The sequence below is a fragment of the Ogataea angusta genome (genome assembly GCF_019207475.1).
Source record: "Ogataea angusta isolate 61-244 chromosome Unknown 61-244_NODE_3_length_881311_cov_93.026150, whole genome shotgun sequence".
Lineage (NCBI taxonomy): Eukaryota > Fungi > Ascomycota > Pichiomycetes > Pichiales > Pichiaceae > Ogataea > Ogataea angusta.
This window is the reverse complement of record NW_025065217.1, coordinates 827,669-852,621: the sequence shown is the minus strand read 5'-3', so window position 1 is coordinate 852,621 and position 24,953 is coordinate 827,669. Positions and strand designations below refer to the sequence as shown.

Genomic DNA, 24,953 nt, shown 5'->3' with positions numbered 1-24,953 from the left:
TCTTGAAATACCTTAATTTAAATGCGCATAATTAATTACTCCAGAATATCGATCACTCCGAAATATTGTTCGATTCCGTAAGGACCTGGGTCTTTCCAGAAGTCATTGTAGGTCGTCAGAATAGTCACATCGGAGCCAAAGTCCTCGAGGATCTTCTTGATGGCTGTTTTCTGGTTCTCTGGAGACGGTATGTTTCCTCCATTCTGCTTTCCCTGACTTGGATATCCGGTTTCTACCACCTTGACATCCATGTTCGGACAAGCTTCCTGAGTCACCTTGACCTGGTCGGTAAGGAAGGTTCCTGCGTCTGCTGCACTGATGTACTGATCGAAGTAGGCGTGAGCGTTGATGCCAACAAAGTCGATACCGGAGCTCGTGCACAGTTCTGGGTAGCTCTGGTACGAGCTAGGTGGTTCGGCGGTGGTAACCTTTCCTGTGTAACCACCGCTTTGCAGCTGCGACTTGACAGAGCTGATTTTGCTGATCAGGTCGCTGACCGTAGCGTAGCCGTTGCTGATGACCTCGTTACCGACGCTGAAGAAAGAGAAGAGGTCCCAGTCGAATCCTGAAGACGAGTCCTGGACGGCCGCGATCAACTCAGTGACAGCGTCGTCAATGGAGTCCACGCCGGAAGAGCTGATGTAGAAGCCCTGGTCGACTTTGATTCCTTTGTTTGCGCAGATTGGGAGCACGGTAGTGAGATAGTTGCAGTCGTTTCCGTAAATTCTGACTTCGCCGATTCCCTTGGACTGAATCAAGGACAAGTCGCTTTCCACGGTGTCGTAGTCCTTACAGGATCCTGAGTCGGTGTATGGAGAGTACACGATGGCAGAAGGAGTGACGGTAGAAGCTGCCGACGACGAAGAGGTAGACGACACAGACGACGTCGTCGAGCTTGCTGTAGAGCTTGATGACTCAGAGCTCGAAGACGAAGTTGTCGAGGACGTAGTCAAGGACGATGATGACGAAGACGACGAAGACGAAGTCGTCGTAGACGATGACTCGATGGTTGAGCTTGGTGCTTCGGTCGAGGAAGTTGTTTGCTCAGTTGAGGAGGACGTCTGCTCTGTAGAAGATGTTTCACTCGACGTTGATGCCGCGGTAGTCGAGCTAGAGGCCTCGGTGGAGCTTGAAGGCTCGGCCGTAGAGGATGGAGACGCGGTGCTAGAGGCCTCGGTCGTAGTCACAGAAGAGCTTGAGCTGGTCGAACTAGTCGAGCTAGTCTCGCTCGTGCTGGTAGACGTGTTTTCGACGTTGACAGATCCGACGAGATCGAAATCCTCGGAGCTGGTAGTGCTGGATGCCTCGGTGGTAGCTTCGCTGGTGGCTGCAGTGGTGGCTGTGGTGGTGGCTGCGGTGGTGGCTGCGGTGGGCGAGCCACTAGATGACTCAGAGGTAGAAGACACAGAGACAGACGAATCCTGGCTCGAACTCGTAGAAGTGCTAGAAATGCTGGTGTCAGTCGGCACCGGATTGCTGGTCTGTGTCTCGACGGCCACTGAGTCACTAGTCTGGCTGGCAGCCGCAGTTGGCTCCTTGGCAACCACGGTTGTAGTTGGCTGAACAGCATCGATATCGCTTCCGGAAGCAATAGTTAGAAGAGTGTTGGTGTACGTGACACCGTTGGAAATAAGAATCTCAACGATTGGAATGGTGGACGTCACCGTGTAGTAGTTGTCTTGTGTAGTGGTCACGGCATCGGCTGTGTGCATCCTGGTGACCACCTTGGCCAATGGCACAGGGGCCGCCTGCACAGCAGCAAGAACAGTTAAAAGAGCGACTGAAACACGCATATGGTAAAGAATGTATAAGTGAGTGTGGGTGTGCGCAAATTTTCAGGACCTTGGGGCAGACTATTTATAAGGTATCTAGACTGGTAATATCAAGCCATCGCTTAGAGGGAATATTCTCTGGCAACAAAGACTTCTTTATACCAAACCATTCAAACTTTAATCCTGCTACCCAAAAAAGCCGGTAGCACTGATAGCCATCCTACCTCCTATTGTTTTATATGCAACTAAAATCTTAGCTCAGACCATATAGAGATGGCTGGCTTCCTAATTGGGAAATTGGGCAGTGTGTGGTAAAAAGTGGCAGGACCAACTCTTCCGCAAAGTAGTAGTGCCATAATATTGCTTCCTGAAACACCATTAGACGCCTTTCATGAATATCCCCAAACAGGGGTCGTTCAATATTATGTCCACAAAACAGAAGTGATGAGTTTTATTTCTTTAGACCTGTATTTCGGAAAATTAAATTTGGACTACATTTAATACTCTGCTTCTGTCATTTCAGCCTTGCCTCCAAACAGTGGAAATGACATAGCTCTACTTCAGGTATTACGTATACTTCCAAGCAAAGACGCCAAAACGTAGATTATCATTACCGAAACAGGAATCCAGCCTCTCTGGCGCCCCATGCTGCCGGTGTATGGGTGTTTTCTCCGGGGCCCTCGCGCTAAGGAGCAAAATATATCCCTACCGCGGACATGAGCATTCTTCATGAGCGAGATATCGTTTGTTCCTCCCGGATTGTCTGGGGAGCCGCGCAGAAAAGTCGATGAACAGGATGAGTCTTCAGATCAGGACGATATGGGGTCTACCTGGCCGATCATCATTTTCAGCTCCATCATAGCTACCGGGGGACTGATCTTTGGATACGACATTGGAACTATTGGGGGTATGATCGACATGCCTGCCTTCATCAACACTTTTGCTGATAACCGGACTGGCGGTCAGATTGCGTTCCACAGCATCACCAAAGGAGCTCTGATTGGTATTTCCAGTCTGGGCGGGTTCGTTGGTGGCATCCTTAGCATTTCGCTAATCACGCCCTTTGGGCTCAGACCGACAATTTTCTCAGCAGGCGTCATCTACGCTGTGGGAAACATGGTGACTATTACCGCGACCGTGTGGATCCAGGTGATGTTTGGACGGGCGTTCAACGGAATGGCCAACGGCATTATATGCGTGACCTGTCCCATGTTGATCAGTGAGCTGGCGCCTACCAGTATGCGAGGTGGCATGATATGCATCCAGCAGTTGCTCACCACCGTTGGCATTCAGATTGGAGCAGTCACTATGTATTTGAGTCAGTCCCTCTTCGACAACACCAACACGTTGCAGTTTAAAGTGCCCCTGATCCAAGGGCTCTTTTGGGCGATTGCAGTCTGCGTTTTGATTTGGTTTGTACCGGAGTCTCCATACTGGTATCTCACAAGTCGCAATTTGGTGGAAAAGTCCAAAATGTCGGTAGCTCGAGCACGTTCTTTAGGAGTGAATGACCCAGGGGTGCTCCGGATAGTCGCCCTCATGTTCAACAACCACAGCTACGAGGACGAGGATGCCAATCCTAAGGAAAAGAACTCGATCCGAAAAGGAGAGCCCAAGTATCTGCTGCGCACGCTGACCGGCATCAGTGTGCTCTGCTGCCAGCAGCTTACAGGCATAAACTACTTCTTTTTCTTTGGCACCACGATCTTTGCTACAATTGGCCTCACAAACCCATACCTCGTTCCAATTTTCTTTGGATTCGTGAACCTGGTGTTTTCGGTGGTGTCCCTGTTCATCGTCGATCGCTTCAGGCGCACCAGCTTGCTGATGATCGGGTCTGTGCTACTCGCGTGCTTCATGCTGCTATTCACCATAGTAAGCATGTTCTCGAATTCCAACATGAACGTGGCTATGGGAGTCGTTATGGTGTCGGTTTCATGTGGATTCATAGGAGTGTTTGCTACTACATGGGGACCGTTGAGCGGCGTGGTTGTTTCCGAACTGTATCCGATATCCATCAAGGTGAAAGCAATGTCCATCTGCGGATCGATGAGCTGGCTAGTGACATTCGTCATGACCCTGATCACACCGCCGCTGACAGAGGCCTTTGGCTTTGGTATCGGATTCGTGTTCTTTTTCTTCAACGTCACCGGATTCGCATTGGTGTACTGCCTGGTCCCGGAGACTAAAGGACTGCCGATCGAAAGGCTGGACGAAATATACGAACAGCAGTGAATTACAACTTTTGTACACTTTACTTGATCTTCATTATCAAATACTAACGGGAGGTAGCATGGACTTTCTGGAAAGCACCCTTGGCCTGCTGTTTAGAGATCTTGGCGCCAGTAGCAACCTGTGCAGCCTTCTCGGCCTTCTTCTTCTCTTTTCTAGCTTGCTTCTTTTCCTTCTCCTTGATAGCAGCCACTTCCCTGGTGGCCTTTCTTTGTTCTGGCTTCAAGGCACGTCTTTCTTTGATCAAATCGAGAGAAGCACCGACAACAGCTCTTTGGTGCTTGATCGCCTTTCTGCTTCTCTTCTTGGAAACTTCCTCAGTGATACCCTTCTTGTGGTGTCTTCTGAACAAAACAGTCCAGGAGATTCTTCTTGGGTTCTTTCTTTGATGGAAAAGGGAGGCGCTCTTGGAGTTTTGGAATCTGAACACCTTCGAGTCACCTCTCACAAACAGAGTACCTCTGCCCGGGTAGATCTTCGAGCCGGAGAACGAGTCAACTTCAACCTTCATCTTGATGAGAAAAGATTCTTGCTGAGAAAAAAATCTAGAGAGCGTGAGGGTCGAAAAATTTTAGAAACCCAATGCGGAAACTTAGTGTGACTGTCTTTCAGAGGTAGTTATTTTTCAAACCTCTAAAAAAAAATTTCATCACCAAGCTTAAGACCGGAGTGAAAACACAGAGATGGTCAGTATCCTTTATCTCTCTCCGTAACTAACCATGCTAGGCACCTAAATCCAAGAAGAACTCAGAGAACATGAACGCCAAGTTGGCCCTGGCTATGAAGTCGGGTAAGTTCACCCTCGGCTACAAGTCCGTTGTCAAGTCCCTGAGACAAGGCAAGGCTAAGCTGATCATCATTGCTGCCAACACCCCAGTCTTGAGAAAGTCTGAGTTGGAGTACTACGCCATGTTGTCCAAGACTGCCATCTACTACTTCCAAGGTGGAAACAACGAGCTTGGTACTGCTTGTGGTAAACTTTTCAGAGTCGGAACCCTTGCCATTCTTGATGCTGGTGACTCCGACATCCTCTCTGCCGTCCAGAACTAATTTAGAAGTTAATATCAGATATCAGAAAGGCTGACATGCCTGTAGCATCGTCCGGTGATACGATCCGCAGGAGCCAAGGTAACCTTCGATCGGCTGGGATTACGTAATCAAAACAATTGAAAGCCGGGCTTTTGTTACGTCACGGTACCCCGAACGACACGATAATTTTTCTGCGGGGCGTGAATATTGTACGTATTTTATCATGGCCGAAAAACAAGAGTACGCCCTGGATGTCTACATCCGCATGAACCTCGACGATGAGAAGGACTACTGTTTTGAAGTCAAGAAAACACAGACTTTCAGGGACCTGTTCCAAATTTTCGAAACGTTGCCTTTGGCACTATGTCCATCCATCTTCTACAACAGGGTTCCTAAGGGATTCATGGTTTCGAGATGTCCTGGGGAGTTAACCGCCGAGGGTGGAGTTTTGTTTGGTCATCAGGCAGATAAACCTGAATGGCTTACACGGGTCTCTAACGATGATTTGGTTGTGTCCAAGGTTTGGCCAGGTCAGTTGTTGCTTCCTATTTGGGAAGAGAAAACTTTCCTTACCTACTCCATTTATGCTGCTCTTCTGACCTGGTTGTACACTGATTTGCCGGACTTTATTTCACCAACTCCCGGGATTGCGTTGACTACTTGGGTGTGTAAAGGTATCTGTTACTTGGTGGAAAAATACCACGATGCCGGGTTTGCTGAACATTTACGTGGGGAATTGCTTTCTGAATCAGGAAAGGTTCTTCAATGCGTCTTCTTCTTCTTCCATGTGCTCAAGGTGCTTATTATTTTCGGGTCCCTGAACTTCGGCGCTGTGAATCCATATTCATTCACCGGCAAACCGCCTGCGATCACAAAAGAAGATCTCATTAGGATTGGATGGACTGGATCCAGAAAGGTAACATTGGAGGCATTCAAGGAGGATTACAGAAAATACCGCATTGAGAAGGCCGGTGGCCTGATGGCAGCCCACAAGGCTGGAAGTCTGAGTAAGCTGTCGCAGACGACTATCACTCTGGGAGAAGGAGAAGGATTTAACACACCGCTGGACACTAAGGGCAAGTTGACGCTTAAAGACCTTGAGGACCAAGATAAGTTCTTCTTGACTTTGGACCTAATCATTGCTCAGGAAAAATTCTTCCATGAACAGCATGCTGATTTGGACGAGATGGAGTTTGCGAAGGCCTACAAGAAGTTTAGGAACTATGGTCCATTCGAGACGTCGCCTCAAATCAAGAAAATTGTCGAAAAGCGGTTTGAAAAGGACATTAAACCAAGTTTAAAGGAGTAGATTATAGAATATGGGGTTAGCTATCATTAATTTTATTAATCAGTGCAATTCAATCTAAGATTATGTCGTCGACGTCATTAGACCCTGACCGAAAAAAGGGCAGTTTTAGAGCATCATCTGCGGTAATCCTCTCGTTGTGATTCAGTCTCAAGCATAATTCAAGCACTTCGAGGGCCTCTGCATAGTCCCTCCCAAGCTTAGTCTCGGCAGGACGCCCTTTCTTGTCCAAAGCCGACAAAATCTCCCAAGCAGGAGAGTCTTCTGCCAGCGTGTCGCCCTGTTTGGCCTCCAGGAAAATTGATGTATATAGCAAAGCACCTAGCGATTGTGTGGACTCGATTTTGGGGAGGTTACTTTCCAGACCCAGACCATGCAGCTGTGCGCATTTGCGCATCTGAGAAAGCCCAAAAATATTTGTGATCTCAATGAGGGCCGCGGTGTCGTCTGTAGAGTTGAAGAATGGGAACCTTCGAGATAGAAGTGTGAGCAGCATGACCCCAGCAGACCATATATCGACCTTGACGGTTTGATTTGCACACTTCAGTAGCACCTCAGGTGCTCTGAATCCACGAGTTCCTGCTCTGTTGGCACGTCTTCCTGGTCTGCGGTCATCTTTCGGGTATCCTTTTGTAGGAAATGCATTAACAGGCGCGATTTCGTCTGCTGCCGGCCCTCCTTGGAAACAAGGGCAAGCTGCGTAATCGATCTCTGCTTCTTTTTCGGCAAGTCCAAAATCAACCAGAACTCCTCGCCTGGTCAACGGATTATATAGGAAATTGGTAGGCTTGATATCTCTGTGAATGATTCTTTTTTCGTGCACAAAACTCAAAGCAGTAAATAGTTCGTGCATGTATATCTTGATTCCAGACAGAGGCAAGTCTCTGTAGAAATCGCGGAAATCTGCGTGCTTATAAAAGGGCAACACGGCGATTACTTGATCCTCATAACGAACAGCATCTATTAGTGGAGCCACGTTCGGACATCCCACTAGACCGTGCAAAAGCTGAAGCTCGTTGTATATTCTCGAAGGGGAAGACGTGACATAGATTCTTTTCAATGCAACAATTGGAATGTCAGATGCTTGCGTGGATTTACTCATACGGCTCCTAGGTGGGGAGCTCCAAATCGCTTTTCCCATGCTAGTTTCGGATATGCGCTGTAAGTCGTATGCTTTGTAAACGGTGGAAAACGTTCCCTCACCGATCTTGTCTATTAGCTTGTATTTGGAAGACAGCCCGGGGAACGACTTGACTAAGGAGAATAGTTCCTGTCTTATCTCCATAGACAGTGAATCTTCCTCCTCAGAGTCCTCATCCTCGCCATATTCTGCGGGAGCAAGCTCTGATCTCTGGGGCTCTGATTGTTCGGTTGTCGCTTCGGTGATATGTTGTGTCTTTTCTAGCTCCTCCGAGGTTGAATGGATTTGTTTCGCTTGTGTCGCCAGGGAAGTGCTCTTGGCCTCTGATTCTCTATCAAGGAACGGCTCAGCACTTGACTCTGGCTTTGCCACAGGTTTCTCACTGACGTTATTTCGAGGTTCATCGCTTGCTGTGTGAGAGTTTGGAGGGCTGGGACGAACCACATTGCCCAACTGAGGCGGTCTGCGTAGTACAAGCCGCTTATGAAGCTTGAGACGAGGCTGTAGCGAGACCCCGGCTCGCTCCTTCTCATTCAAACTTCTCTTTTTGTCTCGCAGAGTAGTCATGAAATCTGTGCTTTTTGTTTTCTTTTGTATTTATTTTGATCTACGCGTAGACTAAATTACGTCAGCCAGTGCTTATGGTTTAATCTTTATCAGAGCAAGCGATTCTCTAGCCTTCGCCACACATGCGACAAGTTCCTGGTGGTCCTCTGGGGGCAAAGGACCGGAAATGTTCCTCTGCAAGGTGATGAGCTCATTGATACGTTTATCATCGCCGTGGCCAGCACAGACGATCAAAAGAGAATTGCTTGGCATTGTTTGGTAGATTTTTTCAACGCTATGATCAAAGTTGTCCGGCTCGCGCAGCTTGATCATCGCCAGCTCATGATTGGGCAAATCATTAGCCAGCTTTTGAACCGCCTCTTCGTCGGTGGAGACGTCAATGCGTAGCTCATTGAAAAATTTGTTGCCTCCAAAATTGATGGCTATCCCCGTTTTGGGGACTTTCTTGCCGTCGATAAGGACTTGTTTGTTTGTATGCGAGATACGGCGAAAGATCGACTCTTCAGTAATAAGCTTGCCAAATGCAGGGCCTTTTTTTAGTTTGAGCTGGACCAGCTCCATGCATGTAATACAATCTTCAACTGGATCATGACCATTGGCAGATTGTTGGATAGATTTTCCCAATATCTCGGATGCCAGATTGCGCAGAGACGGTTTCAACGGCGGACCCTTCACGTGATCGAAACAAATGGATGTGTCGATGATGGTTGGGTGTGAAATTTTCAGCGCACAAAGATCTGACTCTAACGAGTGTCCTATCAAGTAATCTTTACTGGAGATCGTGGCTTGTAATCTTTGCTGGATATCATGCAAAGTGGTGGTGACTCCTTTGAGGCTGTCTTCATCGACACCCGAGTACTGTGTTTTGTAGTCTGTGATCTCCTCGTCTGGTTTGACAAACTCCCCTATTACTAGCCTGTGGTCCTCATCAGTTACCGCGACTCTAGTGACCACGCTTCCGGACGCAGCCAAGCACATCTCACAATCCAGTGCAAGCATTTTTGGCTTGGAGCCTAGGTCCCTGGTGGCAAGGAATGAGGAATATCGCGCTATAGATTCTTTGGTAGCACCAGGAACATCGGGATGAATAGGGTAGCCATTGGCCACCATTTGCGTGTAGTCAAGTGTCAGATCAGACAGCTGGACACCCTCAAGCTCCAGCTCCCTAATCAGCGCTGGACGATGCTTTTCGGGCACTGCCGCAGAGGAAAGAGTGGCCGCACATGAGAATAGGTTTCTGTTGGCTCCTGGGGAAACCAACGGAATGAATTTTGCGAATGTCTGGGCAATAAATGGATATCTTTCCGTATTCTTTATTTCCTGCTCTTCAACCAGACCAGCTAAACTATCATACCCGAAATCAGCCGCAGTGAGTCCATCAGCAAGCACCAAAACCACTTTGTTCACAAATTTCCTGTTCTCGAGCTCTCCAAAATTCAGCTTGTTCACGTCTGTGAGCGTGTACAGAATGAGCTCTCTAATATTGACATACTTCAGTGGGTTCTTGCGTTTGCTATCAAACTTTAGCTTGAATACTGGAGTCTTGAGAGCGGATTTCTTAAAACGCGGTTTGATGGACTGGTGCGACGACCGTCTCCTTTTGGTATGTTCCACTAAGGGCTCGATTGAAGTGTCCTCTTCAAATAGAGCTTCCCCTGGGCTCCTGGGATCTGCCACACACGGCATTTTGCCCATGTCGCTGCTTACTCCAGCATCAACCATGTCACACGAAACGGCTAATATTTTTTTTCCATACTAGAGCACACCTTTACACAGCCAAATGGATCTGTCTAAGGAAGTCCTGATACTTTTGCCTCAGGTTCTCTGAATTGGCCGATGTTGCATTGGTGGTTGCTTCTCTAGCAATCGTGTCCATGCTGTGCCATTTCTGGAGCGTTTCCTCACATGCAAAATCCTCATTCAGCACCTTGATCTTCCCGTAGCTGTCACTTCCACTGGGCACGAACACGTTGTCATAGTCTTTCATCCGTAGTTCAGCCGAGCCTTTCAAAAGCCTGATGATGTCCTCAGGTGTATCGGTGTCCTGAAAGAACAGCACAGAGCCATTTTGATCCATCATGATCAGTCGCACTAGTTGCTGTAGATAATCAATCATTGTAACGCTTTTGACGCTGTAATCAACACGAGAGACATTCTGAACCAATATACAGCATCCAGGAGCCTTAGAGCATGCATTCATCCACGGTTTCAGAGATGTAGAAACACGCTCGAGAATGGTTTCTTGTGTCGGTTCCTCCTTCAGTAGAACCAACGCATCCAGAAGATAGACAACAAGCAATTGAGGGACAAGTTTGTCAAGCACTGGCTGGTACACTGTACCATATTCGCCGGCAAAAGAGTGGAACGACAGCTGAAGATCTGCGCGTTCTGCAAAATGAAATCCGTACGGTATGACACTGACGTCTCTGACTCCAAAAGCATTCAGAAACTGAACATGGTCCACTGCCTCTCCACCAACAACCAAAAGTTGTCTTTGCAATTGCTCTTCCTGCGATACAGACTCCAAGAGGTCTTTTAATGAAGACATGTTTATTATATTTTCTAGGCTGTGTAATATAGATCTATAGAGTTTACTTATTTGGAATTGTCGTTATAGTCAACTTTTCGTCTTTCTGATATTCCGGCTGTATCTCTTTTGACTCTGTTGAACATCGTGACGTCGTAGTTGAAAATGAAGTCGACGATCGTCCAGGTCCATGATTTGTGATGTGGTAGCGGCTCGTAAAATTCGGCAGCTATTTTTTTCAGCTGCGGGAGTCTACTCCACGCAACAAAGGGGAAGTCGTGGTGCTCGTTGTGATAGCCGACATTCCACGTCACCAGGTTGAGGAGCCCGTAGTATGAATAGGTCTCTAGAGGGGGAGCATCAACGTATTTTCTGTAGTTTTTGGGTGGGTTGAAAATGTAGTGCTCGGACACGAAGTGTCCAGCTGTTGGGTGCAGCGATCCGGCGAAAAACGAAGACATGATGAAATACCATAATGAGTTTGCAGACCAGTACTTCACCACAAGGAAATCAACAAACACTTGCACGAGAACATTTAGCAGGTGGACCAGGGTGAATTTCACCTGGGTAATGAACATCGGTCTCAAAGCGTAAAACAGAATCTGGAATGTGGCAAAGAACGCCTTGCCAAGAATGTTGGACAGCAAAATGGCCTCCAGGCGAGTAGGGATGTCTGTGTCGTAGATCTCATCCCCGAGGAATTTATGGTGGAGCTGGTGGTATGGCTGGAAAGAGGCGCTGTAGGGGACTCCGATAGGCAGATTCGTCACGATGGAAAAGAGTCTGTTGTGGAGTGGTTTTTTGAATCCCAAGTTGTGCGAAAGCTCGTGGATACAAAGGAAACAGTTTTGGTTGCAAGTCCCGCCGATAACGTACGCCAGAGCCATGAACTTGAAGCTCAGTGGACTTGTGTCCCTGAGATAGTACGCGACGCTAAACTGGATAAAGACAACAAGCAATGAAAGGTATTTTGTGAGCGGTTCGTGTCCACATAATTTGGTGACCTGGGGGTATTTTTGAAGAATGAGTTTTCGCCTAATGGAGTGCGGATCTTTCGCGTTTGTCCAATAGAAATCGAGGGTCTGCCTGATATTCAAGGTGTCGATCACAGGAGGGGTTGTTTTGTGGGTTGTTTTTGCCAGTCGATGAGTTATTTCAGACATTGCGATCGCTAAGGAAAGACAGATCCACACGTATCTCGTACGATTTCTCAGACGATATACGATTAGGTGCGAGGGGTGCCCAAGACAGCGAAAAAAAATAGGAGCAATCTGTAGTTCTCGGGAAATGTATGCGCAGAGCCACGCGCACCGTTTGAGAGTAGACTAAAAATGCAAAAACGGGAAAGAGCAGCCGATGACAGTGCTCACGTAGCAGCGTGAAAACCTCTGCATAAGTTTGCCTTCAACGTCTTGCACAAATCTGCCCACGTTTCCTAGTCCCCTGTATCGTAGCTCCCTTTTGGGTTTACCCTACCGACTAGAAAAAATTTACTCGACACATTACCCGACTTGCCTGCACGGTTCCCCTCTCCAATATGCTCTCCCTTAAACGACTGCATCGCTCAGCAATGGGATCACAGGTGCTTCGTCTAGCGGCACTCAACTCACATCTCTTTGCAAGCAGAATGAACTCGACAGTAGCACCAGAGGTGGAATTTAAAGTGAAAAACACGGCTCGGATAATCACGTTGAATAGACCCCAGAAGCTCAATGCCCTCAACACCAACATGTGTGAGGAGATTGTTGCGCGATTGGTCGAGTTCTCGAGATCCAGCTCCAACAACATGATCATCATCAACTCCAAGTCTGACAAGGCTTTCTGTTCGGGAGGCGACGTTGTCCAATGTGCCAAATACAATCTGAACAAGGAGCCATTGAAATCGGTAGAATTCTTTGAGAAGGAGTATAGCCTCGACTACTTGCTCTCTGTGTACAACAAGCCTGTGGTGTCCTTGGTCAAAGGCATCGTTATGGGAGGAGGAGTGGGATTGTCTGTTCACGGCCCATTCAGAGTTGTTTGCGAGAGCACCAGGTTTGCCATGCCAGAAACCAACATTGGCTTCTTTAGCGATGTGGGGACTTCATTCTGGCTTCCGAAACTTGACGGAAATTTGGGATACTACCTCTCATTGACTGGAGATGAACTTTCTGGACTTGACACGCTGATTGCTGGCTACGGTACCCACTATGTTCCTGCTCACAGACATGAAGAACTTCTTGAGAGACTGACTACTTTGGAGCTTCCTGAACTCGCCGAAGACCAAAAACGCAGTGTTTTCGCCAACCAGGACTTTTACAAGTTGGTCAGCGAAGCCATTGAGGAGTTTACCGTGCAAATCCCATCACAACACAAGTTCAAGTACACTGCAGAAGAACTGGACACGATCGAGTCCTGCTTTGACCCTCAAGCTCACAAGTCTGTGGAAGAGGTGATTGAGGCCCTTGTCAACGATGGTAGTGAGTTTGCACTGAATACCGTCGAGAAACTCAAGACCAAATCGAACATATCGCTCAAATTGACGTGGGGCATGCTGGTAGCAAACAGTCAGGCTACCATTCATGACGCGCTCACCAACGAGCTCAAAACTGCATCCAAAATGATGCTTGATTACAGGCCTAACGATTTCAACGAGTACATTTTGAAGAACCTCATCAACAGAAAGTCCGAAAATCCGGAGGATAAAAAGGTGGAGCCAAAATTCACGTCTGTGGGTGAAGTTCCAGATAAGCTGGTCCAAGGACTACTTTCTTTGGACGCATTTGAGCCTCAAGAAAGCACTGCTTTACCTGTGGAGGAGACTATCGAAGCGCTTGAAGCCGCCAAGGTGTCCAAATTCCCTGAATGTCCTGACTTGATTCCCAACTACGCGGAATACCCATGGCAGATGGGGCTCCCTACTCAAGCGGAGATCGAAAAATACGTTAAGGGCGAGGACGGTTCCAACAGAAAGTATTCTGTTACGGGCAAGGAAGCAGGTAAATACTTCCTGCACAGATATGGACACAGAAATGGCGTGCTTTACAAGGTGAAGCATGTCTTGGACAGAAAAACCAAGCCGAACGAGTATGGTAGCGATTACCTGGAGTGGAAATAATGTATATAGATTGAAAAAAAATTATTTAATTATGACAGGATATGAACTACGGTAAACCTTTATATCAACTGCCGTTGTCTGAGAGATGGTTACTGGTCATAACAGATCGTGGATACAAGTTTTACTTTGACAAGGATAATCTGATTTCCCATTGGGAATTGCCAAATGAGTGTGTTAGCGAGATGCAAGAACTGAAGAATAAAAGACAGCAGGTTCTTTTACTACTTGGAGTCGCGCGGGGTGCACAAATCATGGACAAGGAAACTGGAGACCTGAACGAGCTTCTCCATGGCGTACGGCATCCTGTTAAACAGATCAACGTGGTCAGCTCTGAAGAGGAAGATGGTGAAGACGAGAAAATCGAAGACAATGATCAGCTGTCGCCGATACAACGACAGGCATCGGACAGCACAGGAATAATGCTTGGTTACGAGTCCGACACTGAGGATGGCAGTGAAATGGAAGACTCCCAATCGGAGAAGGAGGAACAGAGTTCGGGAATTCAACGCCAGATGTCTGAAGCTAAGAATCAATTTACTAATTCATCCGACCAAGAGTCAGCTGACTCGTCGTCCGAGGAAGACTCTTCCGCAGGCCTAAATCTTTCCGATTTGGAGGACTATGAGGAAAGCTCCTCAGAAGCAGCAGAGCGTTTCTACAACATGTTAACGCGCTACGAGGTAGACCCGTACTCCTCCTACGATCTCGAATGTGATAAATTTATGAACGATCCAATTTATTTTGAGATAGATGATGATGAAAAACGAAGGTCATTATTTGACCAATGGTGTACACAGGCCGCTCGGTCGAACAGCAACGTTGATCCCACCACGAGGGCGGTGATGGATTTCTGCAAGTTGCTCATCCAAAACGACGTCAAACTGAATAATTATCTGGAGTTCAAACGCAAATTCAGACAATCCCCTGAATTTCGGGCGTTGGAGTCAGACAAGATGCGCAACAAAATTTTCAATAAATACATCGAGTTCCGAAAAAGCGACCCTATAGCGTTTGTGCTTCACGCGCTAAGAAAAAGCGGGAAACTTATAGTTCTTGCTCGTAAGCTGGAAAGCAAAAGACCTCGAAACTTGCTCAATGCTCTCCGCGAATCAAACTTCAATATCAACCGAGAAATCGTGGAATTTAACTTCCTGGACGACCAACAACAATCCACGGCACTAGAACAATTTCTAGCTAATATATGATAGCGCGTTTTTTTAACAACCAGTGAGCTTGTTCTTTGGAAAAGAAAAACCAGCACTTTCCCAGCTTGTGTTGTTCCAATTTTCATATGCGGTGGGGTGGTCGTTGATGTAGTCGTAAGTTGGATAGTCTGCAGGATCGCATGTGAGACTCACAGAGTCGTTAGGCTGGTATATTCTAACGTAGTCAATCTCCATAACGGCGGGGAAATCAATCGAAGGCCAATCGATGTAAGCCCAATTGTTCGAAATACCAAAGTTCAAAATCATAGACATTGGCTCCTTAGGAATACGTCTCCAATCAATATTACCATTTGGTGCAAGAGCATATGCGTGAACAGTAGCGGTTGGGTTATCACCAACAAACCATCTAATGTATCCACTGTCGTTGTCATTGAGGTACTCATATGCGTATTTTTGGAAGTATCTTGTTCCTTCACCCAGCTCGTACCAAGCGGTATTCAATGTGGTGGTCGTGGACACAGCCTGTTGGTACGGACCACCACAGTAGGTGTTAACAGTTGTAATCGACGCATTATGAATCTCGATGAAATTGTAATCTGGCATGTACCAGATATCCATAGGAGCAGTTTGGAACGACTGAGATGCCACACCGTTACGAATACCAGTGTCAACTTCACCTTCAATGATATCAATTTCAGGTGCACCCCTGCCTGTTCCCTGATTAGGGTGGTCTTCACCATCACAGGTACAACTGTTCAATTTTTGACCGGCAAGATAAGAGATTCCATCTGATGAGGATTGGTTGGCAGTGATTCCAGCATCACAAGCTTCATACGAAAAAGGCCAAACACCTTCAGTTGTTGCTTGATATCCAGGACGAGCAAGGTTTCCCAAGGACCACATACCAGGCCACAGACCAGAAACGTTACCATAGTTGGGGAATTTGGCGGAAACTTCCATAACACCTTGGGTGAAACACATTCTGTTCCAAGAATGCAGCATACCCGATCTGTAAAACAAGTTGTGGTTCTTATAAGCGTCCATACGAAGCTGAAGAGTTCCATTTTTGGTAGTGACCGCATCTGGGTCATACCATTCAAGATCCTTCGTAGCATCATAATGGAAATCCGGAGCATACCAAAATTGATCGTCACCATCGTAAAATGTGCGACCCTCTGCAGCAAACTCATCACTGAACACCAGCTTCCACAAACTGCCATCCTTTGCCGTTCTCGTTTTCGCACTATCCGGAGTGTCTTCATCGACTAAAGAGGTTCTGATTGCACTTAGTTGCGGATAGACGTAATCAGTCAAGAGCACGTATGTGTCATGGTACGGTGTGGAGTCCAAGTGGTCTGTGACACCTGTGTAGGTTAGAGCTGGCAAGACAACAAATAAACATAATGCGCCAAGAGCAAGGAGGATACACCCTATAAGAGCAGTCAAAGAACGCTTGTCCATGTTTTTCAGATCATTCCTGAATCTGTGCTTGTCATACTCTGCATCGGCGATAGGGTCTGGGTTATGTAGGTAATCATCTTCCTCTTTCTCATCTATGTGCAGGGGGAAAGAGGAGGCAGGATAGCCTCCAAACGGAGAGAAATCTGTGTCCACCAAAAATGGATTTGACGACTTTTCCGACAGCTGCGAGGAACCATCACTGTAACGGTTTTGACGGACACCCTCTTGTTGGGACCCGGTGGAACCCATGGAAACAGCACGAGAACCGGTCAGTCCTTGGGGATATCTGTCATAATCAAGAGGCTGTGTATTCAAGTTATTGTTGGACCCAAATGGGTTTACTATGGATGAGGTCGAGTCGCGATAGCTGTTGCTATACTCAAGGAACTGTTTACGTTCCTCTGGGGATTTGGAACCGTTGGAATTGGATGAGGACTCATCGTAACTCTGTGGCTCGTATTCCTGTTCAAACGGATCAGTGTTGGAACCCTCGCTGGAGTTCGACTCCATGTGCGGGGACCTGGAGGTCAGGTTACGGGCCGCCATCTTCTAGTACTCTATTGGTGAAACAACAAATGTCCGTTGCTAGTCCAAAAAAAACCTGTTTTTATTTTGTTCTGCTTTCTTGTGCCTACTTTTTTGCAGTCGTGCGCGTCGAAGAATTTTACAAAACATTACCCTCGCATCTAACGAGGCGTCGCAGAAAGGTACTGCATGGCCCTAACAATAGACGTTCCGTGCTTTGCTTACGTTGCACAGATCGCGGCCGGGTATTAGTGTCATCCTGGTAGGTGTTCAGATTTACCAAGATTACAAAGTATTGTAGTAACGTGGTTCTGATAGTTATTTTTAGCAGTTCATATATGCAACGCTTTCTCTGCCGTCTAAGCTGACATAATCATTCCTCATTAGTTTGATCGCGTGCGTAGTTGATCAGGGTGAAGCCAACAACTCCAAACAGAATGGAACTGGACATGATCTTGAAGACGAGGTCGGGAATTCCCATGCTCTTTGCGTCACGAGGGCCCCATTCACCATAGCTGATGTAGTATATGGCTTGTTTCTCGTCTCGCGTGAGGTACGTCCATCCAAACTCTTGTTTCACCTTCAGATAGTTGATAATGTCTTGTTGTGCGTCCCCGGGGAGGTTAATCCATCGGGCGGGTAGATTGGCCACGTCCATCGTGTATTCTTCCTCTACATTGTGGGATTGGAATCTCCGCTGTGAAACTTTGTAGGTTATTCCCGGGTATAGGGTCTTTTGGCTGCCATTGGCTCGCAGCAGAGATCTCCACTGCCGAACCCTGGCGGGTCCACCTATTATATTTTTCATTACTCGTTGAATATTTCTTTAAAATTCATTATTTTCTAGTGTGAGGCGCGAGGTGTGCCAGTATAGTCTCCAGCAGAGGTACACGAGAACACCACTTAGAGCAAATCCTGCGGCGAACAATGCAAAGGGAAACGTTAAGCAGTAAACGTTCCAGCTGGTGATACTGATGTCGCAATACGTGTCAAATTCAAAAGCATAGAACATACCGAAAACCAGTGACCCAAAAGCTGGGGCACTTAGGAATAAACCCCAAGTGGATCCAAGAATTTCAACTCCCCAGACAGTGGCTATGAGAGTGGGGAAGAGGGTGAACGCAGACCCGTATCCGATACCAACAAGACTCGTGATCACGGAAAAATGACTATAGTCTATTGCAATCAAGAAAAACGAAAGTGTAGCCACAGCAATACCTGACACCAGTAAAAGCGTGGTTGCTTTGATTGTCCCCAACAAGTCGGTTGCGGCGCCCATTAGGAGTCTCGTCATGGTCGAGAACATACTGAAGTAGTTCACTTGCGTGGCAACATCCTTGTTGGAAAGGTCTCCAACCATCACAGTTAGCGATCCCAAGTTTGTAACAAATATTTCCATTGGTCCTGCCAGGAAGAAGAGCGCAATATAAAGAAGCCTTGTGGAGGGGCTAGACAAGAACTGTCTGAACTTGGTTCCCTGTGTCTCAGGTTCCAGAAGTTGGCTATTGAGTAACGGGGTGCTTTCGTCATCCTCCGTGTCTTCTTCGCGCTGCTCCGATTCTCCTTGAATTTTCTGATAGACGACTTCTTTCTCTATTGTGACTATAATCGAGGAGATCCAGTTGAAAATGCCTAAAACCAAATATAGTAATGCCAATGCTGTGAAGACTTTGAGAATGTCTATTTCACCGCTAGTCCTTTGGAAGACCGGCAGTTTGAACAAATTTGCCAGAACAAGGGAAGAGAGTCCATAAAATGTCACAGGTAATGATATGCTAAGGCCCTTTCGTTCAGGATAGATTTTCGCACAGGTTAGCAGCGAGCAGAAGTACGCCGACGAGGTTCCACATCCGATTAGGAAAAACGCAAGACACATCCATGAGTAATTTAATCGGTACTCATAAGCAGCAGAAGCCAGAAAATATCCGGGACAGAGAATCAAGCTGATCATAGCTAGTAGAACGGGTCCATGAGAGTCACTAAGGTATCCCAAGACTGGTAGAGTCATATAGAGCCCCATCACCATGCATGCTCCCACAATGTTAATGCTGAACTGGTTGTAATCCAGATTGTCCATGAATTGAGGTGTGAAAATAGAGAATGTTACCACCGAGGCGACCAACAGGCAAGACGAAAGCGCAACAATGAAAGAGTATAATCTTATGGTTTCATTCTTGAAGTTTTTGGTAAGAAAGCGTCGTATGTGTAGCGTCAAGTGGTGTTCCAAAGACGATAAATGTGTCATGTTTCACGAGTATGAAATTACCCCGGAGTGAGTCTTCGATCTATGATTTTTTTTTTTTTCTTGATTCTGCACGACTCCATTTCTTGGCTCAGTACGCGCTAGCTATCAACCAAAGGTTGGGAAAAAGTCCTCAAGACTTCTTTTATCAAACTTGCTCAGCTGAGGAAAGATAACCTGTGAATACTGAGAAGAGCGTGGTCGCGCGGATTTTGCGCTCACTGAAGGGTAAAGGTCTTTCATCGAAACGTCTGGTAGCTTGGTGGAATTGTGAACTTCATTACCATTTTGGTCTATCGAATTGCACGATGACCCATTTTTGAAATTATCCTTGTTACTTTGGAGTCCAGGATCCGAAACTTGTATTTTGACACCCTTGAACGGATCGTCGGGGTCGTTTCTATTAAGTCTTGAGAAGTTTGCAAATGTTGCAAATTGACGGAATTGCGGTTGCAGTGATGATTTCTTGACGTCTCGCTTTTGCATTCTCTGAAGAGTAGAAAAAAGGCTATTAAATCCAATTTGTGAGTTGGAAAACGCAGGCTGGACGTTTATAGCATTTCCATCGTTGTTGATGCTCACACACGTGTTTGAGATCTGGTCTTTTACGGAACAAAAGACTGAGTGCGTCAGGTCGAAAGAGCCTAGGAACTTGATCCATCCCTTTGCAAAGATGTCAAAGAAGGTTGACTTCGACTGTTCCGGGTTTTCTGCAAAAACCATGATGAAAACAGGTCGGCTGATTTCCAGTTTTGTGTTCGCATTGTAATACAAAACACCCTGCTTTTGTTCTTTTGCCGAGGTTCCCAGAAAGCTGGCAAGATCATTTCTCAATTTAAGATATTTGAATGGGAGCAATAGACTGTAGTCTACCAGCTGATAACCTTTATGTACATCAAAAGGAACGCTCAAAAGCAAGTTTGAGCTCTCGACATTCTGCTTTTCAGCTTGAGTGTTGAGGAGAAACAGTGCCCGAGTATCTGGTGGAAATGCAACAGGCTGCACTGCGCTATCGCTGTACAGTCCACCAACGTCGAAGCTGCGAGCGACGTCTGCTACTTTTTTGAGTCCAAATTTCCGGAAATGTTCTTGATTCATTGCTTCTTTAGTAATTAGAATGCCACTAGATTTGGTCTTGTCAAATGAGCTTGAGTAGTGTCTCATTTCGGAGTTGTAAATGCTCAACTGAGGAATGTCCTGATGCTCGCTGAGAAATTCGGTAGCACTGTCTTTATTTTGAGTCTTCAGCTTATGGTTGAAAGGTTTTATTACTTTTGGAGGGATGATACCACCAAAAGCGTGGACACCAAGGAGCAAAAGCGCAAAGGTCTGTTTTGCGATTCTCATGATAAAGAAGACGCTGTGATAAAAGGGAAAAATAGATATCCTCAAATCTGTGCGCGGTAGAATAGACGCGCCCGTTTGTGGCGGTGAAAGGGTAAAAAAAAGTTACGAAATATTCAGTACGAGCAGAATGACGGGAATTTGGAGAACCAATTTGCGCCATGTCAATACTATTTCGAGACAATTCAGCACCAGTGGCACTGGCATGAAGGAAAGCATGACTCACTTTGGGTTCAAGACCGTTCCACAAGAGCAAAAGGAGCAGCTTGTCAGAGGAGTGTTTTCTTCTGTTGCGTCGAACTACGACATCATGAATGACGTGATGTCCATGGGAATACACAGGCTATGGAAAAAGCATTTCATTGAAAAATTAGACTGTGGAATGAGGCCAAACTCGTCAGAACCGCTACATTTCTTAGATGTTGCCGGAGGCACAGGAGACATTGCTTTTGGATTGCTTGACCACGCAAGACTCAAGTACGGCGACAATAAGTCCACTATGGTGGTTGCTGACATCAACCCTGACATGCTCAAGGAAGGTGCCAAAAGATGCCTCTCCACGCCATACGCAAACTCCCCTAGAATTCAATTTTTAGAACAGAATGGTGAAAAAATGGACGCTATAGAGGACAATTCCAAAGATGTGTACACCATTGCATTTGGAATCCGGAATTTCACAGATATCCAGGCGGGCTTGAATACAGCATACAGAGTGTTGAAGCCAGGCGGAATTTTCGCATGTCTGGAATTTTCGCAAGTGGATAACCAAATGCTCGATTACATCTACCAGGCATACTCGTTTTCCCTGCTACCACTGATGGGCCAATTGATTGCCAATGATAGAGATTCGTACCAGTACCTGGTCGAAAGTATTCGCAAATTCCCTAACCAGGAAACTTTCGCTAGTATGATCAGAGAGGCCGGCTTCTATGTCCCAGGAAAGGGCTATGAAAACCTCACCTTTGGCGTGGCTGCTATCCACATCGGGGTCAAGTTGTAAATATATTTCCAGTGCTCATAACCACGATTAGTGACTATATAAGGTGAAAAAATTGCACCATTAGAATTTATCCTTATGCAAGGGCATTACGTGTATCAGTGAGGATTCGTCCGAGATCATGTTTTTGCTGGTTGAAAACTATCAACTGACCGCTCTCTAGTGGACGGAACCATGTTCTGACCGCTCGAGGAATTTTTGGAACCGATTCTGTTCGAATATTGCGTGCAAATTCGAAAATGTCATATTATTAATTTTGAAACGTATATGCCTGTTTGTTTTTCTCGGGTAGCTCGTACCTGATCCAATTTGGCAGGCAATTCTCATGTCTGACCTCATTTACACCAAAGTACCCTGCAGGGTCTTTAGCATTAGAACACTTATCGCTCAATGGTCGGTTGTGGTACGGAGCCTGCGCGACTCCCATGTCTCTAAACCACCAGACTTTGTTCTTGTCTCCAAAAAGAGTCAGAGCAATGCTTCTGACAGGAGCGTCTCTCCATCCCTCGTAGTAGAATCCTCCCGAGTCTTCCAGATGTCTGAAATAGTTAGTATACATTTCTGATCTGTAGAAATCCATGTCGCCGATCTCCAATGCCGAAGAAAAATGGCATGTAGAGTAACCATTGGCTATTTTTGTGTGTTCAGGATTTTGCAAAGACTCAGTAAGCCAAGTGAAGGAAGCGTTGTTGTCCACATAGGCGGGATGCTGCTGGACAAACTCCAGTGTTTTTGGCCAAAGAGACTCCACGGTGTGAGGATTGTCGTACAAAGAGATAGCGAATCCATGCACCAAGTTGTTCTGCTCCATGAACCTGAATATGTCGTAGTCTATATTGCAGAAAAAATCGGTCCCGGCTTCCAGGTTCCAGTAGTACTTGTAATGTCTCATGATTCCCGTGTTGAAAAAATATCCAGCCTTGAACCGCATTTTGTTACGGTATTCTATATCGTTTGCAAGCTGGACTCCCTTTGCAGCCAGCTTTTTCATGCTTTCTTTCACACGGCGAGCGTCCGTTCTACTGGGAACAGTCCAGACAGACTGAGGTATTCTATCAAATATCACCTCGCCGGAGCATTTCTCCCTCAATTTGTGCTGAAACTCTGTTGAGATGTTTTGAGAGCTCAGAAAGACGTAGGGGTAGTGGTAATTGTGATTCCAGGTTTCTTCGATTTGGTGGACTGTGTTCAGAAGCTTCTCCATATCCTCTTCCCGCACAATAGACATAAACGTTCCGTTGGCCCTCACGTACGGCTGTTGATCTTCTTTGGTTGTCAGAACCATTATCTGCGGCTCGGACGGGATCTTCTGCTTGTATAGGTTTTTATAGAACTTGTGCGAGTCTTTACGAACGTAAGTTGTTGGGGCGGAATGGTCGTAAACTGGAGAACGGAAAATGAGAGCCTGGGAGATCTCGGTCCAAGTCCACGAGGTTGTTTTAGAGTGGGAAAATAGTTTCACTAGCCCGGGATTTTGGATCTTGTAGATCAGGGACTCTCTATCCGTGGGGACGCCTCCGCTAACGGCTTCCAGTACTATGACAAGTAACAGGAGCACGAGAAGTCCTACACGGACCAGTCTTCTAGGAATATGAAGCATATGAGACAAGATGTGGGAGGCACAGTCTGCTTTCTATAATCTGGGCAGGAAGCCCAGAACGGGTCTTTCAAAAACTGTGTTAATTGGCTATTGTGAGCAACAATAAAATGCGCATGGAATAAGAAAAAAAAGAATAGCAGCCGTTCCGCATACGGAAGAATGATCTGTTTGCAAAAGTTCGAAACAAGTAATAGTGCGTTTGAATGCCGTTGGTATCAATAGCAGCTCGGATAGAGCGTCGATCGCCAAATAACCTGCAGGCGGAAATATCTGCAATAAATACACCTCTAGTAATTAATTACCTCGCATCAGAGTCTATAAAGTCAGTTTATGTAACGTCTCAGGTGGACTGAATCTTTTGTTTTCTATTGCTCCAGTTGGTGAGCGACAGCGAGCGAGCGTAGTAGTACTTTTCATAGCCCTGCTTCTCGTCGTTATCGTCGTATTCGTCCCTTTGGGCATTTTCCGGCCCATTGAAGGTGATGTGTGGCATCACGATGATGTCGTCCACCTGGGTAGGTGCAATGGCACCGCTAAACGATCTGTACGAGAATCGTTGGTTTTCAGGAACCTTAGGTCCCACGATCGGCTTCAGATCCTTGTCTCTCTCATTTTTGGCGACGCGAATGAACACAGCATCGTTCAGTTCGTTCATATACTCAAAGAGCGTGTCTGTGAAGATGGAAGGGCCGGTGAACTGGATCAGAGGCTCGCCGTTTGCATCGACATTATCGAACACCTCGTCCCAGTTGGTGCTCTTCACTAGTTCCTGCTGAGTGAAGCAAATATACGTGATTCTCGCAATCAGCTTGGCCAGGAATGGATGGTGCGATTTGGCACGGAAAATCGAGTTAGAGAAGGAAAGACGTCTATTGTAGAGCTTTTCCCAGTTCTGGTCGTTGTAGTCGGCAGAGATTCCAACCATCAATCTGGCCCCAATCACCTTGGAATCATACCAAAATTTCAAAGGCTTGATGTCTGTGGTGTCGATGTCTGCATAGAGTCCACCTTTGATGTACACCAGCAAGTATTTCAGGAACTCGTACTTGAGTCGGTCATGAGGAAGGAATCTGAGAGCATCCACAACCTCTGGCACGCTGGGACGAAGGTAGTCCACAACAGTGTCCTCAGCATCAGACAGAGTAATGAGATTGTGATTGTAGTTGTCGTTGACGGTTCTCCATCTCTCGATGTGAGGCTTGCACTCCTCAGGAAAGTTTTTATCATCTGCGCGAACGTTCCACAACTGCCAGATTTGTTCTTCGATGTTCTCGTTTGCATTGTATGGGAAGTTGGCAATCAGCCTCGCCTCAATAGTGTACATGTCCTTCACGTTTTTTCTTGGTGGTTTGGACACGATAGTCGTAGCGTTATGGGTAGCCGAGCCAACATCCTGTGTATAGCTTTGGCTGAGGCTGAAAGACGGATTGGAGCCCGAATTTGAGACCAGCAAATTCAAAATGAGAAACACAGATAATGTAGAGATCGCCAGGTACTTGTAGTTGTTCCATAGTTTGGCCAACGCGCTGCCGAAAGAGCTACTGTTATTAGCTCCGATACTCATGCTATCAAGTTTCTTGTACATCACCTCTTCGCCAAGCTGCTGATCAGAATAGAAAGGTTGGTACGCGACAATGAAAATGCAAGCAGATTTGGTTTTTTTTCTTGACCTGTTCAAAACGTCATCTCTGCACCAATCTTGGGTTGCGGAAAACAAAAAAAAATATATATACAACCGGAAACGTTGCAAGGAGAACGCGCGCTCGGCAGCTGGCCGCCACGTGTGAAAAATCCGCTATCGGGTGACGGAAACCGGTAACTTTTATTTCTTTCTCCGCCGAAGAACAAAATAATTCAATGTACGTAATCGGCTGAAACCGGCCGGTATTCCCCTTTTGGGTATCGGACCGACCGAATAAGAAGGCCCTGTGGCTGGTGATGTTGTGG

At 46.5% G+C, this 24,953-nt stretch overlaps 18 protein-coding genes across 18 annotated transcripts; 6 read left to right on the top strand and 12 right to left on the bottom strand.

The window, feature by feature from the left end:
• Positions 1–35: 35 nt before the first annotated feature.
• Positions 36–1,793, bottom strand: KL928_001959 (uncharacterized protein; the record flags this gene model as incomplete). The annotated part of the gene is made up of 1 exon (XM_043202381.1): positions 36–1,793. One exon carries the CDS (start codon positions 1,791–1,793, stop codon positions 36–38), a length of 1,758 nt encoding a protein of 585 aa, XP_043061236.1.
• A 708-nt stretch (positions 1,794–2,501) lies between these two features.
• KL928_001958 (uncharacterized protein) lies at positions 2,502–4,007 on the top strand (the record flags this gene model as incomplete). Its single annotated transcript, XM_043202380.1, has 1 exon — positions 2,502–4,007. One exon carries the CDS (start codon positions 2,502–2,504, stop codon positions 4,005–4,007), a length of 1,506 nt encoding a protein of 501 aa, XP_043061235.1.
• Positions 4,008–4,050: 43 nt separating this feature from the next.
• Positions 4,051–4,515, bottom strand: KL928_001957 (uncharacterized protein; the record flags this gene model as incomplete). Its single annotated transcript, XM_043202379.1, has 1 exon — positions 4,051–4,515. One exon carries the CDS (start codon positions 4,513–4,515, stop codon positions 4,051–4,053), a length of 465 nt encoding a protein of 154 aa, XP_043061234.1.
• Positions 4,516–4,760: 245 nt separating this feature from the next.
• KL928_001956 (uncharacterized protein) lies at positions 4,761–5,054 on the top strand (the record flags this gene model as incomplete). The annotated part of the gene is made up of 1 exon (XM_043202378.1): positions 4,761–5,054. The coding sequence occupies one exon, from the start codon at positions 4,761–4,763 to the stop codon at positions 5,052–5,054; it is 294 nt and encodes a 97-aa protein (XP_043061233.1).
• Positions 5,055–5,256: 202 nt separating this feature from the next.
• Positions 5,257–6,342, top strand: KL928_001955 (uncharacterized protein; the record flags this gene model as incomplete). Its single annotated transcript, XM_043202377.1, has 1 exon — positions 5,257–6,342. The coding sequence occupies one exon, from the start codon at positions 5,257–5,259 to the stop codon at positions 6,340–6,342; it is 1,086 nt and encodes a 361-aa protein (XP_043061232.1).
• A 49-nt stretch (positions 6,343–6,391) lies between these two features.
• KL928_001954 (uncharacterized protein) lies at positions 6,392–8,047 on the bottom strand (the record flags this gene model as incomplete). The annotated part of the gene is made up of 1 exon (XM_043202376.1): positions 6,392–8,047. The coding sequence occupies one exon, from the start codon at positions 8,045–8,047 to the stop codon at positions 6,392–6,394; it is 1,656 nt and encodes a 551-aa protein (XP_043061231.1).
• Positions 8,048–8,119: 72 nt separating this feature from the next.
• KL928_001953 (uncharacterized protein) lies at positions 8,120–9,769 on the bottom strand (the record flags this gene model as incomplete). The annotated part of the gene is made up of 1 exon (XM_043202375.1): positions 8,120–9,769. One exon carries the CDS (start codon positions 9,767–9,769, stop codon positions 8,120–8,122), a length of 1,650 nt encoding a protein of 549 aa, XP_043061230.1.
• Positions 9,770–9,815: 46 nt separating this feature from the next.
• Positions 9,816–10,595, bottom strand: KL928_001952 (uncharacterized protein; the record flags this gene model as incomplete). The annotated part of the gene is made up of 1 exon (XM_043202374.1): positions 9,816–10,595. One exon carries the CDS (start codon positions 10,593–10,595, stop codon positions 9,816–9,818), a length of 780 nt encoding a protein of 259 aa, XP_043061229.1.
• A 47-nt stretch (positions 10,596–10,642) lies between these two features.
• KL928_001951 (uncharacterized protein) lies at positions 10,643–11,737 on the bottom strand (the record flags this gene model as incomplete). Its single annotated transcript, XM_043202373.1, has 1 exon — positions 10,643–11,737. The coding sequence occupies one exon, from the start codon at positions 11,735–11,737 to the stop codon at positions 10,643–10,645; it is 1,095 nt and encodes a 364-aa protein (XP_043061228.1).
• Positions 11,738–12,111: 374 nt separating this feature from the next.
• KL928_001950 (uncharacterized protein) lies at positions 12,112–13,671 on the top strand (the record flags this gene model as incomplete). The annotated part of the gene is made up of 1 exon (XM_043202372.1): positions 12,112–13,671. The coding sequence occupies one exon, from the start codon at positions 12,112–12,114 to the stop codon at positions 13,669–13,671; it is 1,560 nt and encodes a 519-aa protein (XP_043061227.1).
• A 41-nt stretch (positions 13,672–13,712) lies between these two features.
• KL928_001949 (uncharacterized protein) lies at positions 13,713–14,876 on the top strand (the record flags this gene model as incomplete). The annotated part of the gene is made up of 1 exon (XM_043202370.1): positions 13,713–14,876. One exon carries the CDS (start codon positions 13,713–13,715, stop codon positions 14,874–14,876), a length of 1,164 nt encoding a protein of 387 aa, XP_043061226.1.
• Positions 14,877–14,888: 12 nt separating this feature from the next.
• KL928_001948 (uncharacterized protein) lies at positions 14,889–16,844 on the bottom strand (the record flags this gene model as incomplete). The annotated part of the gene is made up of 1 exon (XM_043202369.1): positions 14,889–16,844. The coding sequence occupies one exon, from the start codon at positions 16,842–16,844 to the stop codon at positions 14,889–14,891; it is 1,956 nt and encodes a 651-aa protein (XP_043061225.1).
• A 352-nt stretch (positions 16,845–17,196) lies between these two features.
• KL928_001947 (uncharacterized protein) lies at positions 17,197–17,631 on the bottom strand (the record flags this gene model as incomplete). The annotated part of the gene is made up of 1 exon (XM_043202368.1): positions 17,197–17,631. One exon carries the CDS (start codon positions 17,629–17,631, stop codon positions 17,197–17,199), a length of 435 nt encoding a protein of 144 aa, XP_043061224.1.
• Positions 17,632–17,649: 18 nt separating this feature from the next.
• On the bottom strand, positions 17,650–18,900 carry KL928_001946 (uncharacterized protein; the record flags this gene model as incomplete). Its single annotated transcript, XM_043202367.1, has 1 exon — positions 17,650–18,900. One exon carries the CDS (start codon positions 18,898–18,900, stop codon positions 17,650–17,652), a length of 1,251 nt encoding a protein of 416 aa, XP_043061223.1.
• A 273-nt stretch (positions 18,901–19,173) lies between these two features.
• On the bottom strand, positions 19,174–20,412 carry KL928_001945 (uncharacterized protein; the record flags this gene model as incomplete). Its single annotated transcript, XM_043202366.1, has 1 exon — positions 19,174–20,412. One exon carries the CDS (start codon positions 20,410–20,412, stop codon positions 19,174–19,176), a length of 1,239 nt encoding a protein of 412 aa, XP_043061222.1.
• Positions 20,413–20,539: 127 nt separating this feature from the next.
• Positions 20,540–21,409, top strand: KL928_001944 (uncharacterized protein; the record flags this gene model as incomplete). Its single annotated transcript, XM_043202365.1, has 1 exon — positions 20,540–21,409. The coding sequence occupies one exon, from the start codon at positions 20,540–20,542 to the stop codon at positions 21,407–21,409; it is 870 nt and encodes a 289-aa protein (XP_043061221.1).
• A 247-nt stretch (positions 21,410–21,656) lies between these two features.
• On the bottom strand, positions 21,657–23,006 carry KL928_001943 (uncharacterized protein; the record flags this gene model as incomplete). Its single annotated transcript, XM_043202364.1, has 1 exon — positions 21,657–23,006. The coding sequence occupies one exon, from the start codon at positions 23,004–23,006 to the stop codon at positions 21,657–21,659; it is 1,350 nt and encodes a 449-aa protein (XP_043061220.1).
• Positions 23,007–23,346: 340 nt separating this feature from the next.
• On the bottom strand, positions 23,347–24,591 carry KL928_001942 (uncharacterized protein; the record flags this gene model as incomplete). The annotated part of the gene is made up of 1 exon (XM_043202363.1): positions 23,347–24,591. One exon carries the CDS (start codon positions 24,589–24,591, stop codon positions 23,347–23,349), a length of 1,245 nt encoding a protein of 414 aa, XP_043061219.1.
• Positions 24,592–24,953: the final 362 nt, after the last annotated feature.